The sequence below is a fragment of the Brachyhypopomus gauderio genome, chromosome 5 (assembly GCF_052324685.1).
Source record: "Brachyhypopomus gauderio isolate BG-103 chromosome 5, BGAUD_0.2, whole genome shotgun sequence".
NCBI lineage: Eukaryota > Metazoa > Chordata > Actinopteri > Gymnotiformes > Hypopomidae > Brachyhypopomus > Brachyhypopomus gauderio.
Window position 1 is genome coordinate 34,349,951 of NC_135215.1, and position 18,189 is coordinate 34,368,139.

At 43.2% G+C, this 18,189-nt stretch overlaps 3 protein-coding genes across 7 annotated transcripts; 2 read left to right on the top strand and 1 right to left on the bottom strand.

Moving 5' to 3' along the window:
* Positions 1-298: 298 nt before the first annotated feature.
* Positions 299-4,272, bottom strand: LOC143515256 (fibulin-7). The gene is made up of 7 exons (XM_077007384.1): positions 4,028-4,272; positions 3,226-3,382; positions 2,300-2,473; positions 1,958-2,140; positions 1,556-1,693; positions 1,037-1,172; positions 299-871 (listed from the first exon to the last, which is right to left on the bottom strand). The coding sequence occupies exons 1-7, from the start codon at positions 4,091-4,093 to the stop codon at positions 511-513; spliced, it is 1,215 nt and encodes a 404-aa protein (XP_076863499.1). The 5' UTR covers positions 4,094-4,272; the 3' UTR covers positions 299-510.
* A 5-nt stretch (positions 4,273-4,277) lies between these two features.
* Positions 4,278-15,526, top strand: LOC143515257 (uncharacterized). 4 transcript variants are annotated; one of them, XM_077007387.1, is made up of 8 exons: positions 4,278-4,517; positions 6,365-6,480; positions 6,993-7,068; positions 11,467-11,645; positions 12,192-12,323; positions 12,594-12,742; positions 13,276-13,318; positions 14,275-15,526. In XM_077007387.1, exons 2-7 carry the CDS (start codon positions 6,444-6,446, stop codon positions 13,303-13,305), a joined length of 603 nt encoding a protein of 200 aa, XP_076863502.1. In that variant the 5' UTR covers positions 4,278-4,517; positions 6,365-6,443; the 3' UTR covers positions 13,306-13,318; positions 14,275-15,526. The 4 variants fall into 4 exon arrangements, with proteins under 4 accessions (XP_076863502.1, XP_076863501.1, XP_076863504.1 ...); XM_077007386.1 differs by lacking the exon at positions 4,278-4,517 and having other exon boundaries at positions 6,106-6,480; XM_077007389.1 differs by lacking the exon at positions 4,278-4,517 and having other exon boundaries at positions 6,107-6,480; positions 12,636-12,742.
* Positions 15,527-16,097: 571 nt separating this feature from the next.
* On the top strand, positions 16,098-17,818 carry urahb (urate (5-hydroxyiso-) hydrolase b). 2 transcript variants are annotated; one of them, XM_077007400.1, is made up of 4 exons: positions 16,098-16,241; positions 16,649-16,806; positions 16,895-17,030; positions 17,140-17,818. In XM_077007400.1, the coding sequence occupies exons 2-4, from the start codon at positions 16,670-16,672 to the stop codon at positions 17,227-17,229; spliced, it is 363 nt and encodes a 120-aa protein (XP_076863515.1). In that variant the 5' UTR covers positions 16,098-16,241; positions 16,649-16,669; the 3' UTR covers positions 17,230-17,818. The 2 variants fall into 2 exon arrangements, with proteins under 2 accessions (XP_076863515.1, XP_076863516.1); XM_077007401.1 differs by having other exon boundaries at positions 16,190-16,241; positions 16,583-16,806.
* Positions 17,819-18,189: the final 371 nt, after the last annotated feature.

The following is an 18,189-nucleotide window of genomic DNA, read 5'->3' on the forward strand; positions in this document are numbered from 1 at the left end:
CCATCTGTCACTAGGGTGAAAGATTCTCTGGGGAAATTCTTTTGGTGCTCCTGTGTTTTCTTCTTGCAAACATCTCGGCGAGAGGCAGAACCAGCGTGGCTGTGACGCTACACCCGTGGTTGGGATCTGCTGTTGTCCAAAACACACAGTAGTCTTTTTGGTCTGGCAGCAGTGTTATTTTTGAGCGACTTGAAAACCGAGTTTAAGCCATTAAAAAGTTGCGGTGCCTTTCTTTCACCCTGAAGTACAGAACAAACGACACATTCTTGTTGGTCTTGAATGTTTTAAAAGACAAATAGAGAAGTTACTTTGTAACGCAAAACAAAATACATTTATTTACCTGTTACTACAGAAAGGCGTACATTTAACGATGGAAATTACAGGCGGTAAAGTCGAGGCAAATAAAGACACTTGATGCACAGCTTCTATTGCACGGTGTTCTGTGTCTCCTGCGAGGCGAGCTGTAAACGCTTCGGCTTGTTCTCCCGTGAACCTCTTCCTCGCCCGCTCTCAGAAGCTGTACGGCGACACGAAGAGCGTGACCTTGGTGACGTAGCGCCCCAGCAGCGTCCCCTGCTGCAGCTCGCTCATCTCCACGTCGGCCTGCAGCGTTGCGGGGCCCCGCACCGCCCCCAGCAGCAACAGCTGCCCGCTCCACCTATCGGAGCGCTGCACGGCCAAGCGCCCCACCCCCTGCCTCGCCAGCAAGCTGAAGCGCAGCGAGTCACCCAGCAAGCGGGCGGCGGACAGCGTGAAGAGCACCTGGGGGACGCTCATGTTGGACACGATCGACATGAAGTGGAAGTTGACGGAGACGGGGGCCTGGACACAGGCTCGGTCCCCTCGCAGGCAGGGGTTCCGCTCACACCGCCTAGGACGGAGAGGAGGGGCCCAGATGAGGAAGCACTGGACCTTTTGCGCCATGTACCACACACACTGATTCGTCCACGGCTGCAGTGTTGTGCATTCACGTTCTTTTAAACCTTTTACTTGTGATTGAATCAAATCTGATGTTTGAAGGATCACGTCTACTTACAGGGGAGCAGTCTTCACGTAGGATGCATTACGGAAGTGCGGGCACTCGATCTCCACGCACCGGTGACCTCCGAATGTGTTCACACACACCTGCTCATGTGTGCAGTTGTGAACGCCCCTCTCGCACTCATCAATGTCTGTGTGGTGAAGAGAACAGTTTGGTGACAAGTTATCTGTCATTCGACAGCATGAACTAATGGGAAAGCTGATTAATTTCCTTGACTGGGTTGTCGCTCCACAGTAAGCCATTTCAAGAGCAGTGCTGGATGCCAGCCTTAAACGTTTAAACAGTCACTTGTAAGTGGAAGGAATAGTAAAAGCTTTTCAATACATCTGGTGTTTGAGAGGTTTGCTGCTTCACATGGTATCCAGCCCATTCCTGGTAGGAACCATGCCCCTTACACCAGGGGTCCCCGGGTAGGAGTATGGTGGACGCCCCCGGGGGAAGACGTGAAGACCTGCCGTACATGTGGAGATGAGAGCACCATAGTACCATAAGGATGTGAAGGTGGGCACACACCTTGGCAGTTCCTGCCGTCTCTGCTGAGCCTGTACCCCCTGGGACACTCGCAGTGGTAGCTCCCGGCCGTGTTCACGCAGGTGTGCAAGCACAGGCGGCCGTGTTGGGTCAGGCGGAAGAACTCACATTCATCAATGTCTGCAACACAAGTTCCACTTTTACACGCAGGGGGAAAGGCGTTCGCTCCAAAGTGCTCTTGACAGCTTTGCGCGTGTTGGAGAATGTACTTTGATTAGAACATAATTTGACCGCCACGCGACTGCACACCTCAGCAGGCTGCCAGACACGAGCTGCTGCTTCAGGCCTCCAGGTGTGGATAGATACAGCTGGAAAGGCGTAGCTGTGTCTTAGTGTGTCTTAGTGTAAAGCCTGGGGCTCTCTCTGCCTGTTGTGGGATGGTACCTGTGCACAGGCCCCTGTCCTGGCTGTAGACGCTGTAGCCTGGCTCACAGGTGCAGTGCATGGAGCCTTGGAACTCGATGCACCGGGACGGGTGAACATATGCTGAGATTAAGGTCATGGAGGCAGGAGTAGTAGACGTTGGCAGAGAGGAAGTGGCATCGTTGTTTATTCCAGCATCTACAACTGAGGGAGAGAATTAGGAGATTCATGATGAAATCTGAAGAGTTTATATAAGTCTTAAAACATTTACTGCAATTATCAGGATATTTACAGTCCCAGAAAACAAATGGGTACCAGTAAATGTTAATTAAAGGATGGTGTGTTATCAACTGGTAAGTATACTTGTGCAGGTTGCCTGTTCTCCACTCCACTTGAGCGAGTCCAGACACACGCTGGTCTCTGGGCCCGAGAGCTGAAAACCCGGTTGGCAGAGGGAGTGAACCTCATGACCTACTCGGAACACCCCGCCCAGAATCCTGCCGTTGGCTAGAGGCTTCGGCGGTGGACAAACGGCTTCTGGTGGAAAGGACGAGAGGGACAGAGGCCACGCAGAGGATGAGCAAAACTCTCATGTGACTACTTGTATTCAGCAGTGAAAACGATACTTTTGCCTCCGTCTAAATGAATACTGGTCTATCACCAAATACTAACACTGTTACTACATTTGCTGATGGTGTTGCCATGTTTGCCTGCGCTGTTCTTGCCTTTGTTAGTGTTGCTGCTGTGTTTGTTTGCCTGTGCCGTTCTTGCCTGTGTTGGTGTTATTGCTGTTTGTTCTTCTCTGTGTTGGTGTTACTACTGCGTTTGTTTCCCTGTGCTGTTCTCGTCTGTGCTGGTCTTACTGCTGTGTTTGTTTGCTTGTGCTGTTCTTGCCTGTGCTGGTGTTACTGCTGTGTTTGTTTGCCTGTGCTGTTCTTGCCTGTGCTGGTGTTACTGCTGTGTTTGTTTGCCTGTGCTGTTCTTGCCTGTGCTGGTCTTACTGCTGTTTGTTTGCCTGTGCTGTTCTTGCCTGTGCTGGTGTTACTGCTGTGTTTGTTTGCCTGTGCTGTTCTTGCCTGTGCTGGTGTTACTGCTGTGTTTGTTTGCCTGTGCTGTTCTTGCCTGTGCTGGTCTTACTGCTGTTTGTTTGCCTGTGCTGGTGTTACTGCTGTGTTTGTTTGCCTGTGCTGTTCTTGCCTGTGCTGGTGTTACTGCTGTGTTTGTTTGCCTGTGCTGTTCTTGCCTGTGCTGGTGTTACTGCTGCGTTTGTTTGCCTGTGCTGTTCTTGCCTGTGCTGGTGTTGCTGTGTTTGACTGATCTGTCGTGTAGCAGGTTGAGCTTCTTGTGGAGGCTGCGGAGACTCTGTATGAAGGAGGTCTCGTGAGCGGAGAGCAGCTTGTAGACCTGCCGTACAGTGCTCTGGACCTCCTGTCTGCTCACACACTCCTATGAGATTCCCATTATAGAGACAGTAGTTATGTTTAACATCATATAAGTCATATTACTGCTCATTTAATTGCCCATTTTAAGTAAAGGTTTAATATTTTTTTGTTACCTTCATAAGCGAATGTTGAAGGGTATGTGTAAACGTATGCAGAGTTTCAGACCTCTGTTTAGAACTGATTACATTCTAATAGTAACTGAATTAATTATTAATATTAACCAAAGAGAAAAAGCAGTATGCTCTCTGACTACTTCCCCGGCCCTAAGAGGACAAAGACTACTCTAGACATGCTTTTCTAATTATCATTATTTTACAGTGTTCTAAATGACACTGACTTAATGAGATTTGAATGAGATGTAAAGTCTGTTTTAGGTGCATAGACATAACCATTTTGTTAAATACCATAATACCATAATGCCTTTTGTTAAAAGCTATCTTTGTTGAAACAAAACTTCTAAGGTGCACCAAATCTATTACAAATTATATAAAACATTTTAAGTGCTCTAGGAAAATCTAAAACATTTGGAAAAAAAACTAAAGGATTTCATATCGGTGCGATGAGTAAGAGTAGTCTATTATTATTATCATCATCATCATTAAGTAGTTCTGCGTACTGGACGATGCTACCTAAGAAGTTCAACACTCACCTGACCCAGAGATCTGAAGATCTGGCATGTAGTGAAAATGAACAGAAAGACTAAAGCACGAAACATCCTGGCTAATAAAAACAATCGAAAAGACTTCGAAATGTAACTTTTCCACGGGAAATTTGCTGTGAAGCGGCCTTAAGTAAAACTTTAAATACTTATAATAAGAAACAAAATCAAATGTATCATAAGAAGTATCTTATATTTAGCATTAAGCGTCGCTGTGTTCTTGTCTAGCGCTTGAACGCAGCGGCGTGTTTTGGGTTTAGAAAAAACAGAAACCTGAATGCAACGCGCTCCGCCTTTAATCTAGTTGGGGCTGCCAATGCAATGTAACGTTGAAAAGCGCAAAAATGACTGAAAATGTCATTATGATGGAAGTAAACGGCGTATGTGTAATACAAGTACATCTTCAGGGTTGCCAACCTTTCAAGATCACTTGGCGCCAGAGGGAACTAGTAACTCATTGAATCATAGATGTGGATCAGAGGTAAATAAACTAGATTTCTTTTTCGGCGTGAGAAATCGGAAGTGTGGCGTGAGAGCGTGTGAAGACGGTTAAATGCGTGTGTCTCACGCTCAATGCGTGAGAGTTGGCAACCCTGCATCTTATTTTACAGAAGACTGAAACGTGCTCTTATAGGAATCGTCAATCAACGGTCTCTGTTAGCCTACTACTCTGTTAGCGAATTCAAGCCCTATACTACAGTTCAGATATACATTTCCTGCATACGACTTTACTGCTTTTGAGTGTGTATCTTGTAAGTCTGAGTTTACATAAAGGTAGTGCTTTTTATGATTTGAGTGCAGTCAGGTGCACAAAAAACATACAGACTGTCCAAGTATAATCAGACACTACTTGAGAAAACATTACCTGGATTCTTTAGTTTATATAGTGAGATTTTACCTTCTAATACTTTAAAGCAACAGTTTGGATTTTTTTTTACTTCAGATTTGAACAATTATTTAGCTTTTTTAAAAAATAGTGTAGTATTAATATTTGTGGACAATGTGTTCAAAGATTTTTGTCAAGTTTGAACCTGTACAAAGTGTGTGTGTGTTTGAGAGAGAGGGAAGAGAGACAGCCGAGAGGGAAGAGGAAAGGGAGAGCTTTTGATTGCCCTCTGGTCACTTGATTACTGCATCTAATCTGCTCCTCTGTTTCTATTAGCAACACTAGAGCAGGTGTCCTTCACTCTGTAGGACACAACTACCACGGAGTATTGATCATGTTACAGCATGGGGACTCCAAAGTGGCATTGAGGTAGCAGTGAGGATGGGTGCAGTAATCTGACCAGAGTAATAAGTCTCCTGTTATTTAGGCACATGTTGTTGTTATGGTGGCATGTGTCATGGGGATGTTTATTCAAACTGCCTTTACTCAGCAGTAATTCACATACTGTCAGATATAATCCTGACATGTGGCAACCTCAGACGTCCCATGTAACCGCTTCGTGATCATACTTTAGCACTTTTAGCTGATCAGCATTTTAAAAACTCCTTTCTAAATGTTGCTCACTGTGCACTGTCTCCCAACACGTGGAGCACTAAGGAGAGATGATGATGATGAGGATGATGATGAATAGCTTGGCCTAAGGCTGTTTGTGCTAGCATTTCACAAATGGTTATTCACATATTCCCTCAGCGACTGGCATGCGGAGCACAGCGGAAGGAGTCACTCAGCGCCAAGCATTACTGCAGAGACGAGACTTAAGGCGTCAAGTAGAATTAATGGGCTTTCAAAAGCTATAAGAGAAAATCACTCAACTAGATCTTTTTTTAATAGGAAGGGCCAGTTGTGATTGAAGTCACTGTTTCACTGATTTTCATAATATGGTATCTGTGATGAACTGTGACTTGCTTCTCAAAGAATGAGCTATTTGGACTGTAGGACCTTGCTTTGCATTTGTACATCACTCTCCCTCCCTGCCTGATAAAAATGGAACAATCCAGAATCAAAATTTTTACCCCCCCCCCCCCATGATTTTGTAGCATTCTAAAGATGGTACAACCTGCCAGTTCAGCAGTAAAAACACAGTTACTGACTCAATAATAAATACTTCATTATCTTTCTATCTATGTATCTATCTCTCTATCCTCTCTCTTTCTCTATTTCTCTCTCTCCCTTCCTCTGGCTTTCTGTGTTTCTCTCTCTCTCTCTCTCTCTCCCTCCCTCCCTCCCTCCCTCCCTCCGTCCTTCTGCCTCTCTGTGTGTATCTCTCTCTCTCTCCCTCTGCCTCTCTCTCCCTCTGGCTCTGTGTCTCTCTCTCTCTCTCTCTCTCTCTCTCTCCCCCTCCCTCCCTCCTGTCTCTCCCGCTCTCTTGCGTACACACACAGGCTCTGTGTTATGAGGAAATCTACAGACAGTCTCTTCTCACTCTGACGGTTATTTGCCTGAATTTCCCCGAGTTTGCAAATGACTCTCTTCAGGAGTGATAATCGCAGCATCAAATGTAAGTCTCAGCCACTTGTCTACAATTTTTGCAATACTTTTAGCATTTGTTCATCTTTCTATCTCTCTGAGGTTTCCATGGTCTTTGCTGGAGGTACCTCGGAGTGTTCAGAGATGTGTACACAGCTAGATATAAGCACAGAATCTTAGGGATTTTATGGCGAATTAAAACAAGAAGAATGTCTGAAGTGTGTGACCATCAATTTTTGGTCATGTATCTTTCCTCTTGATGCAGGTTTTTTACTATGGTCTTTACAAGGCAGACAAGATCACTCAGACAATGACATGCAATTACCCTTCGAACAAACTTTTTACAGGGGGTTTACACAATCTACAAGATGTATTAAAGATGTATTAAAATGTAATTTTACAAAGTGGATAATATGTTTTGCAGATTGCAGAAGTGTAAAACTGCACCCATCCAGCATGCCTTCTTAGATACAGACGTGCACCTGTTTGTCTCGTCTCCATCCTGCACAGACACCACAACATTTAAATGTTTTCTTTCCCTAGACATTAGCATGGCTGGAGATCTGAGGTCCTGCGGACACCAAACAGGCGTGAAACGTACCAGTGAAGATGAGTACAGGTACACACCCCACAAACACACATACACACACACACACACACACACACACCCCACACACAAACACATACAGTATCCTTGAAGACTGAGACCCGCCTATTCCTTATTAAGTGTGAAAAGCTTAATAGCAGAGTAACTGCCTTCTTAACTTCTGTTCTTGTCTTATCTTTTGCTGCCTTGTTTGATAAGATTCTGGATCTCTGTGATCACTTGTGCTCACATCCCTTCAATCTAATGTAATTTGTCCTCTTCAGCACTCTATTCAGAAATAAGCACAAACGTGTCTTCGTATCATCTATGACGTACTGTTGCGTACTGTTACATGAAACTGATGTTTTGTATGTGGGTGAAGTTGAAGAACAGGGCTGGCCGTAGAGAGCGGAAAAAGGTTTGACGCAAAGTGCTTTTGGCGTCCATCTAGGTGATTTTATGGGATTTCCTCGCATCATCTCACTGTGTCCTTCGTTTCCTCAGTTGTGAACGTGTGGATCTTCATCCGAGCCTTCTCCATCTTGCCTCCAGCTCGGTGCTGTCCCATCCAGAGCCGACGCGGGTCCTCATTATTTTGCGTTACACAGATGGGAGGCACAGCTGGACAGTTAGAGATGCAGCAGCCACACAGACTGGAGCTCTGGCTCTGAGACCGGGCCGCAGGCTCCAGAGAAAACACCCGTAGGGTTGCATTTTGTGAAACGTTCTCCGAGTCTTGCTTTCGGTTATGGTGAGATGGATTTGAATGAATGAATGAATGAATTGTTCAACTTGTATAGCGCCTTTCTAGAACCCAAAGTCGCTTTACAATTTTTATACAGATACAACTCTTACACACCGGCGAGAAGCGGCAGCCAATTGCGCACAGCGTACTCTCAACCGGGATCCACAGCCCCCTGGGGGACTGAATGGGGTGCAGGGAGGGGGGAGAGGACAGACCCTAGTGGCAGAGCACCATCCACCACTGGGCATATAAGCACACACACATTCATACACACACACTCAGACAACTGCTTTTTTAATGGACATGAAGAGACAGACACAAAGTCAGGGAGAATTTGTCAGGGAATCAGGGAATGCCAATTTACCTAATCTCCATGTTTTTGGACTGTGGGAGGAAACCGGAGACCCCGGAGGAAACCCACGCAGACACGGGGAGAACGTGGAAACTCCACTCAGATAGGGACTTGAACCCAAGACCCCAGTGCTGAGAGGCAAACGTGCTAACCACCAAGCCACCGTGTTGCCAAATGGTGTGTGAACGTGTGTGGATAAATTTGCCATTGTTGACAGAGTAAGTGAGGATCATTGACTCAGTGGTGGGTTATCTTGAAAGTTACATATACAGTATTTGAGGTCCCATTTGTACGATCATTAATACTAGAAATCAGTTTTTAGATTTCATCTGTATTCTCTATGGCTGTGTGCTTCTCCCATTCTCTCTGATTCAGGCTGATGAGGTGGATTCTACATCTCTACGGCTGCTTGTGGAACAGACCTGCTCATTACAGCCACACATGGTCCATTTTACCTTATATGTTCGACCTCCCTGTCTGATCACACACCTTCACCACACAATAGACTGAAACTGCTGTTTATTCGAATCCTGGCACCGACTTTTTGGGGCCTGCTGCCTGCTATGTTTCCTCATGTTTGTTTTCCGCCATGATCTTACCTTCTCTTGCATGTCCTTTTCATTAGAGGACATAGAGGAGTCCCCCCCCCACCCTCCTCCAGAAGCTGCAGTCAAGTGTCAGCAGACAGAGGAGCTGTTAGGCAGACAGCTCTGGATTCTGACTGTGCTTGTAGCTGGTCTCCCTTGGGCAGCACCAATCTTCAAGAAGAGGCTCTTGAAAGAGAACCTGTAGTCACCTGCATGTGTGATTCATAGAGATGATATGCAAAAACATGTGTCAGAGCTTGTGTGGACCCCTGTTACCTGATGGAGGAAGCTCAGGTACCTCCGAGACAAAAGCATGCCTTATTCTCCTCTTCAAAAACAAAGCCCATGGAGCGTTGGTCTGTAGGTAGGACAGTGGCTCGGGCGACCTGAGGTTCGGCTCACGCTGCCGTTATACAGGCCTCTCTTGGGGTTGACGGCACGATGGAGAAGAACGTTTGGAGTCTGCGCTGTGAATACCAGCACTGTCTCCCATGGCAATCCCATGGTTCAGCTGTCTCCCATAGCATTCTGATGTATCCATTCAGTAGGAACGCTGTGGAAGCACTAGGGGTGTTGAAGCAGGACTGACCCTCACTGAGGCCTGAAATATATGCATCAGGATTTCATTACGCGACCTTGAAAATAGTTAGGAAGGAGGGCATGTCTCAAGTTAGCAGCCTCCCAGAATCGTTTTGTTGCTCTGCAACATGGTTTGCATGAATATAATTTTTATTTATTTGCTAAGTACAATTATGCAGATGTTTATAGATAATTAAGTTCATGATGATGCACCTCAAAATGCATCAGGACTCGCTGGAGGAAGAGCCATTGTGGCTCAATGGGACTTTTTCCTGGTTAAACAAGGGTTAAATAATAATAATAAAAAAACCTTTGTCCATATCTAATCTGTTATGGGTGATATATGTCTATGTGAGAAGATAAACTGTTGACCGCATCGATAAATGTGTCACATAATTACACAGTATTGACAGACCGAATAATTTTCTGTCATCTTTTTTGCAACTTTTACCATTGCAAGTTACTTAAAATTAAAAAGTTTTTTAGATGACTTTTGCATTGAACCATTGTCAAAATAATGACTGTAGTATAACAGAACAGATGTCGTAAAACAGGATGGATAATTTATGCTTTGGGTTTTATTTGCTTGAATATGCACACTGAGAAAATGACTGATGATGACAACTTATCGCTAGTTGCAGCCAAAATCAAGATTTTCTTCTTCGTAGAGAAAATTGAGGAAGTGTTGTGTGTGACCGAATTCCTCCGTGTACGTCTGTGTGTGTCCAAGCGCACGTGCGGATGTGAAGGTGCATTATCATACCTGTGTGTCTGGGTATTACTGGATATATGTCTGTTTTATTGTACAGTCTAATCACAGTATGAGAAGGCTGATGTGAGAATGTGTTGATGTCTACTTGGTAGCATTGCACAGTTGGATCTCATTGCACAGTTGGATCTCAGTTTGGTTTAAACGGTATATCATATAAATTTGAGCCCTATTGCCAAATTAAATGTTCAGAATAGGGCAGAGATTTTTAGAATGGATTTTTAGCAGATGTGCTGTGATTGTGTGATTTAGCAGGTATAGTTTCATATACAGATTTGTTTAAGGAGACGTGTGCAGGTGGTGTGAAATAACTCCTCCGTTAAGCTTGGTCATGATCCTGCAGTCATGCTTCGTTTCGGCGCCACACTCTCCCCAGTGTAAACATTCAGTCTGGATTAATCAATCTGGATTCCCCCGGGGGAACATGCATCTGTGCTCCACGCAGGCCAGGCACAAAAATATAGTGCAGTGTGTGACAAGGATCTATGCAAAGAAAAAGAGGAGAAAGACCCGCCATGCCAGCTGGAGGCAGACTATTTGGCACGTGAGCCGAGTGTCTTGTCCCTCTCGGTCTCACGCACACGTGTTCCGGGTGTTTTCTATCTAATTGTGCACTCTGCTGCTCTGAACAGATTTGCAGTTTCAGAGCACGAACAGCGCTATTGCTGAGGCACTTGCAGATCCTGGCTTCATCTTCTAGAGCTGAATGAGCTCCTAGGTGCAGAGCTTATGCCGAGAGAGACTTCACCCAATGATCTTACCATTCCTGCCTTTCTAGAGTTTGCTCCACTGCTGGGCTGCAGTGCCCACGTTTGTGCCAAAATGTTTCCAGCAGTACACACATCACCATAGATATTGTGTATGGTTTCTAGAGGAGGGGAGCTAGTTATTGTTTAGACAGATAGACTGGAGTGGGAATTAGGGCAGTGAACCGTAAGGGAGCAATTTGTAACATGACAGAAAAAAGCTTATTAGCTTTAGGGAAACTGCAAACGTTTATGGAAGGTAACATCTGCTAGAGCTGGTGTGTAGTATACACCCATGTTATAGTAGCATTTCACCATCTCCGTAACTTTTTGCTTTGCTTGTGTTTTTCAATGCAGATGATTTTATAGTGGGCTAGGGTCTTTCCAGGGTCCCAGATAAACAAACTTGTTGGATGAAAAGCGTTTTACAGTACGCAGTGGTTAGTAAAATATATTCCAGATCGCATTGTCTCGTGTAAAAATGTTCACTTGTTTTTGGCTAGCATAATTATCATACCGTGGAGGTAACAAGTCACACACACACACTCACACACCCATTTAAGATGCTAACTTCAATACCAGTCTGAAGAAAGAAGCCTAGCTAAGCTTGCCAGATCACTGCATTTACAGTCTTGGTGTGCTTTTCTCCATAGGGCTTTAGATCATCATGCTCCAGTCTCTGGGACTTCGGTGTCGAATGGCTTTGGTGCTCCAAAGCGTCCACGTTCTTCTTCGTCCTCCTCTTCCTCCACCTGTTCAGCCGTGCGGTTCAGCAGGAAGCTCTCCTCACCCAGCTCCAAGACTGGCCGCCTCACTTCCAGAGGAGCTCGCTGTGAGACTCGAGACCCATGCTGGCATGCGTGAACGCCATTATCCTACAAACTCAAGCTCGGATGATTTCGTTTCCCACTGTTGTGATCTAGTGTTAATCATATGAATGAGCTGGCTGCCTGAAGGGGCGGGGCCTGTTTGTGAGCACGCATGTTTATGTCTGCATGCATGTGTTTCAGTTGTCGTTAATGACGTTCCTTCATTAAAAGCCCTCTCCACAGGGCCTACTCCCCCAGTAATCAAACCTCACGCGATTGTACCAAATTAATAGCGCGTTGGCCATTAGAAGGGTTTATCCTGTCTTATAGCCTACTCTGATAGTTTGTCATGCTGGTGTGTCAGAAGGGAATGAGTTTACCTTCATAGATGTGAGGTCAGACCAGCTCCGTAATAGCCACTGTGCGGGAATGCGTGTTTTTACTAGAGTAGGAGGGGGACGTGCGAGGTGGTATCACGCTGCGGACGTTGAGATCTCTTCCGTTAACTGCTGTTTTGCGGCATGACTGGGACGGGACAAGCCCCACTGCTCTGTTCTCCCTGTGTGCAGTGAGAGTGGAGGAGCTGCGTTGTATTAAGAGTGAGCTGAAGGTGATAAAGAATCAGATCGATGAGCTGCTAAACCGCCTGGAGCACATGGACACGCAGAGCAGAGGCCCGTCTGGACCAGCACACGTCTCTGGTATCCCTACATGTCGCTTGAGTGAATACGGGGTTCTGCCTGACTGGGAGTGCTATGTCAGCTATATTCTCATGTGTGGTCTAGAGGTATTAATACATATAATGTATGCCCATTACTGCTCTAGTTTGTGGGACTGACTGCAGCTGTAACCAGACATCTCACGTTCGCCACACGTGATGTTGTGCTGTGCTCAGTGAGTCAGACGTGTCTGTCTGGCACACGCTGCACATACTGTCAACGCATGAGCGCTTCTGCTCAAGTGAGAGAAAGCCGTGTGTGTGTGTGTGTGTGTGTGTGTGTGCGCGTCAGAAGGTAGGCTGAGCCAGTCTCCAGTGAATAGGGCAGAGGGTTCCTCTCGCAGTCCCCTCAGAGACTGGCTAGGTCCTGAGGCTGGAGAAGCCAGCAGTGAGGAGAGACAGGTAGGTCACTCCTCTGTTGGAAGTCACCCCTCATACCTTTACACCTACATTTACAGGCTACGCCTACTTAAGGAATACTAATCCTTCTCCAGGATCACATCATATTTAAGACATTTTTTTTAACATTGAGTTGTGTTTTTTTTTTGTCTGAATCTGCAGTTTTTCTTCTGCTAAACCCCACTAACACTTTGTTTAAGAAAGATAAGGACTAGAATAATCAATCCAGACTACAGTAGGACAGTGTCCTCAGATCTTTCAGATTAAAACAGTCAATAAAATCAGCACAACAAATGGCCTTTACAGTTCTAATGTTTGAGTTGATCACGTTGTTGGAGTTGCTGTCTATCTGATGTTCACTGCACCAGAAGGTTAGAAGGCTTTTAATTCAGCTGCTGGAGTCAAAAGTTGGAAAAATATTTTTGGGGTTTTTTTTTTGTTTTTTTTGCCTCAGCAATTGTACTTGACTATGAAAGTTTAAAGGCTTGATGTTTCTTAAAATGTATAACTTGTAGTATTCTTGTTTTCTCTTGCAGACAAAGAGTCACAAGCTGTATTATATTTAAGAGATCCATTCAGGTAAGGAAATGGTAGTTTTCAATAGAACAATAGAAAGTAGTGAAATTGGTCATATCTCCACAGCATCAAACAGAAGAGATGGCAAACAATTCCAGCAAATATTTTATAATTTTGTATATTTTTTATAAACCATTGAATTATTACATGGATGTTACCAATGTTGGGTCTTAATGAACCTGTAGCTTTTGTGCATATTATTTGAACAAAGCACTCCTAATCAGTCCAGGCTCAGTTATACAACATAAAATGCAGAATCAAGGATTCTTTGAACAATGTTGAAATATTTGGGGAGGGGGGGCACCTGATGTAATTTAATTATCACCCTTATGTGGTGCTCAATTTGAACTGATAGTTCTTACTCCTCCATCTCATTCCAAATGAAACCATAACAATCCAGAGAGGCCAGAAGAGCTTCTGAGCTCTTGCTTGTCATGTGACTATAAGTAAAACGGCAGCATTCAGCCAGGCCCCTTCTTCATGGTCCCTTCTGACCAAAAGCTTCCTGGTGTTTATTGTCCTGCTGAGAAAAGAGATGAACCAATAGGCAGGGATCAGATGTAAGCTATTCATTTTTGAAACTAAGTGCTCCTCAAAACAGATTTCTCGCTTGCAGCCAGTGCTCAATATGGGCCCCAACTGGCTAAGCCTGCTTATTGAGTCTGGACCCTAATACTAGGACACATGGCCAGCCGATGTTTAACAGGACTGGTACAAATATAAAATATTACATTTCTGTGTATTCCATAGAGTCATAGAACTATTATTAAAAAAACAACAACAAAAGAAATTTGGGACATCTGGCTAATGAGAGGAAAGCAATCCAAATGTAAACTGTTATTATATAGAACATCTGAAGGCAACATCTGCAAAATATACTTTTAACTTCAAATCCATTCAACGTTCGTAGGTATAAATAAACATTTGAAATATAAGATGTGATTTTGGAATAATTTCAGATCGTCAGCAACCACAAAATACATGAAGAGGCTTCCACTTCGTTGCAGCTTCAGTGTTTACAACATCAAACAGTTCCCACCAGGCCAGAGAACATCTTCAAAACCACCATCGCCACAAATGTGCTTCACATCTATTGGAATGAAGGGTTTAGCCATATATGAATGCATTAAACCTTTTCCTAAGCAGAAATTGTTTTCTGGCCTTTTTTAAAGCACTGTGCAGATTCAGCTGGCACAATGCATTCTGGGTAAGAGAAAAAAACTGCTATAATCCTCTCAAGTGCCCACTAGCTGTTAAAGGTTAGGAAGGTGTAATCTACTTGGCCTCACAGGTATAACGTAACAGCAAGTGGTCGACAGCTGTCTCAATACAACTTTACAAACAGAATTAGATGTGCATATTATCTGAATTGTCATTTTGTTTCTGCATATAGTTTATGAGCAAGCTTTTTGCAGGATATTATCTCAGTAACACTGATAAGACTCATGTGGTTAGTTAACAAACAACGCTCAGCCTCATAGAGACACGTCTGTGTCAAATGAACAGCTCCTACCCTTGATAAGCAGTTATGATTTAAGCTTGATCCTTAAAGCCACAATCATCAAGTTATGTACATTATATGCAATGCATGTTTACACTGTTGTCTGAAGATAGCTTTAAATATTTAATTGTCCCTGTAATCTCTTTGGGAATAAAATTCTTAGAGATATATTTTATGTTGTTGCTTATAAACAATATAAACAAACCCATCACTGCATTGAAGTCTGATTCCTTGGGTTACTGATTGTGTGTTTTTACATTCAAAATGTTGTTTATGGATTTGATGCTTAAATGTTTCCTGATGCGTTAGAGGGTCTGTCCCCATTATTGTAAAGATCCTGTAACTCCATCACCCTCTTCTTACTGCTCTCATAATGCATGTACACTACTGTGCACAAGGCTTAGGCACATACAGTACTGTATATCTGGACATGTATAATACTATGGAATATATTTAAAACATCATTTAAAAAGCATAAGCACAACATGCATTAAGCAGCTTGTCACCATGATATATGTGCACACACACAAGGAAGGAACAAAACATTGTGTTTCTCTGGAAACCTGTACTGCAACATTTACTATGTCTACATCTACATCTACATACAATGCAATTTCCCGAAGGGATCCGTCCCAAGGGATCAATAAAGCTCTATCTATCTATCTGTCTATCTATCTGTCTATCTATCTATCTATCTATCTATCTATCTATCTATCTATCTATCTATCTATCTATCTATATCTTTATCTACAGAACTACAGTTTACTACAGTTTCACTCTGGAATTGTCTTCATCTAAAAAGGATGAAATATATTGTTCACAACACTCAAGTGCAATGTTGTATTCTGACTGTATAAAATATTGAGTATATATGTAAATTATGGTGATGAAAAAATGTCATTTGCATTACATATAATAAGTCCCTTACAAAGTCCCTTGTTTTTTTTTTAATACATGTAGGCATGCAGTGCGGTACAGTGTTCCTTCCATAAGAGACAAGGGAACAATTTTACGTCAACATCATTACTACCCCCCCCCCCCCCCCCCCCCCCCAGTGTAACCTTTTGCTGTGAGCAACTGTTTACACCAGTGATCACACAGATCAAAGTCCAGAGTCCGCTGCTTTTGGGCTTTTGTACAGAATATGTTAAACGGATACCAGATATTTTAAGTTAGAATGGTTCTGAAATCTCTATTCTGAAGGAGATTGTAGTGATATATGCAACCAGCCCTCTTTTTTTTTTGCTTAAATATTAATCTGGGTGACTGTTGTTATTGATTAACTCATCACACTAAAATGCTCCAACTTCAGACAGATAGGGCAGCTCAGTGGGAATTTCTCTCATTTCACAGGCAGTACATGAAAACGACATCAACGTAGCCGACATTGGTGATGACAGCATAGTGTCTCTCCACACAGGAAAGGTATGATATTGTTTAATGGTTTGTTATACACTTTAATTACTCATAGTCCCAGATCTGAGGAGTCTTTATTGTAGCACTCCAGTGTTTTCCTTTATTTAGGATATTAAATATTAATGGATCAGCACCATGGACAGTACATCTGTTCTAAAAAATACTCTTGGCTATGTGCTGGTTGAGAAATGATTTTGTTAGGTTTCCGTTATTTCATGTTTCACTTGTCAGCCTAGTTTGCTTACTGTACAGCTTAAGATTAACATAGCTACAAGACTATCTACTAAAACATAAAGGTCCAGTTTCCTGGACGTAGATTTATCTGGGTTTCCATTTGAAATACTTTTTAGTCTAGGCTGTGTCTGGGAAACTGGCCTGACATTTACAGTGCTTAATGGAACAACCTGTGCCTGCAGTCTTCACTGGAGAGATACAGTATGGCAGCACACAAGCCTGGCATTCCTCTTACTACCCATGTACTCAACACTGCAGACGGGGTTCCTGGAGCCCACATAGACCTCAGTGTGCACCGCTTGGATCCTACATTGGTCCTCTGGAACCTCATAACTATAGGGCAGATATCTTTTCAGTTGTTGCTCAAATGGCTACCACCACAAAATCCCTTTGTGTTCTGATTATAGCTCCTTTATGATCCCTTCCAGGAGCACAGATGAACATGGCCGATGCTCAGGACTAATCCCCACAGAAGATTTCACTGCAGGGATGTATAAGATACGTTTTGAGACAGGGCAGTACTGGGAAGGTTTGGGTCAGACAAGCTTTTACCCATATGTTGAGGTGAGGATAACTTTAAAATGTAAAAAAAAAAAACAAAATGCAACACAATTGGACGCAAAGACATGAGTCTGTGAAGTGGTACACTAATGAAATGCTTTTTCTCACCTAGGTTGTTTTCACCGTAACAGACCCTGAAAAGACATTTCATCTGCCTCTGCTCCTCAGCAGAAACTCCTACAGCACCTATAGAGGGAGTTAGTGTACAAATGCCTGAACACACACCTTTAGTTTAAACTGAATCACTTGTAGTGCAGTCACAAAGTTATTTTTTTAATGCTGTAAAGGTTGACAGATCTGACCATTTGTTATAATAATTTTACCTGACCCAAACAAGTGGTTAGAATACTGTGCCATACACTTAGACTAAACAAAATTGTGACCAGTTTTTTTCTAAATTGATGACAAATAAAATGCTACTTTGTTAATACAATCACCCTGATGAAATCTGTGTTGGGAAGTGTAAATTAATGAATAGATTAAGAATTTTTAAATGCATGCTGGTGATATATTCAAGGTAATCTGCTGTCTTTGGTATGAAAAATTTGCTAAAAATAGAGAAAACAGTAATTACATTACCCTGTTCTTGTAAACGTTAACATAAAAAGTATAGTCTATATAAAACATATAAAAGTTTTAAATACAACTACTGTATTCATAAAGGATCAATGACATTTGCGTCTGGTGTATAGAAGACAATTGAATGCAGCCTACTTGACTGGATGTAATACATTTGTTAAACAGTGTGTGTTTATATGAGTGTTTGCAAATCACTGGTTCTGACTAAAAATGGTTTCTGTACCTACAACATAAATAAACAAACAAACAAATAAACAAATCACTCGGTTAAATTTGGTCAATCATACGAGTTCACCATCACCGTGGGCGTGGCCATAACGAGGACTGTCGGGCATAGAGGTATAAGTTTTGAGATACCACCAGAGTTGCCAGGTTCGCGGTTTTCACGCCAAATTGGGCTTGTTTGAAAATTCAGCCGCGGGTAAAAATTCAGGGGTCGCGGGGTGCGGTTTTTTGGGCTACTTTTGAGTTTGGCCACCGCGGGAGTTTACAAGTCAACACTAAGAATCGATCGCGATATAATACTTAATTTGTATTAATTTGTCAATTTACACACTCGCCACCTCCCCCTCGACAACTTACA

Coding starts and splice junctions, on each gene's coding strand:
- LOC143515257 (XM_077007387.1), top strand. CDS start 6,444: ATGACTCTCTTCAGGAGTGATAATCGCAGCATCAAAT. Junction 12,324..12,593: donor TGGACCAGCACACGTCTCTG/GTATCCCTACAT, acceptor AGTGAGAGAAAG/CCGTGTGTGTGTGTGTGTGT. Junction 12,743..13,275: donor CCAGCAGTGAGGAGAGACAG/GTAGGTCACTCC, acceptor TTTCTCTTGCAG/ACAAAGAGTCACAAGCTGTA.
- urahb (XM_077007400.1), top strand. CDS start 16,670: ATGGCAGCACACAAGCCTGGCATTCCTCTTACTACCCATGTACTCAAC. Junction 16,807..16,894: donor TGGAACCTCATAACTATAGG/GCAGATATCTTT, acceptor GATCCCTTCCAG/GAGCACAGATGAACATGGCC. Junction 17,031..17,139: donor GCTTTTACCCATATGTTGAG/GTGAGGATAACT, acceptor TTTCTCACCTAG/GTTGTTTTCACCGTAACAGA.
- LOC143515256 (XM_077007384.1), bottom strand. CDS start 4,093: ATGTTTCGTGCTTTAGTCTTTCTGTTCATTTTCACTACATGCCAGATC. Junction 3,383..4,027: donor TCTTCAGATCTCTGGGTCAG/GTGAGTGTTGAA, acceptor GGAATCTCATAG/GAGTGTGTGAGCAGACAGGA. Junction 1,694..1,957: donor GGACAGGGGCCTGTGCACAG/GTACCATCCCAC, acceptor CTTGTGTTGCAG/ACATTGATGAATGTGAGTTC.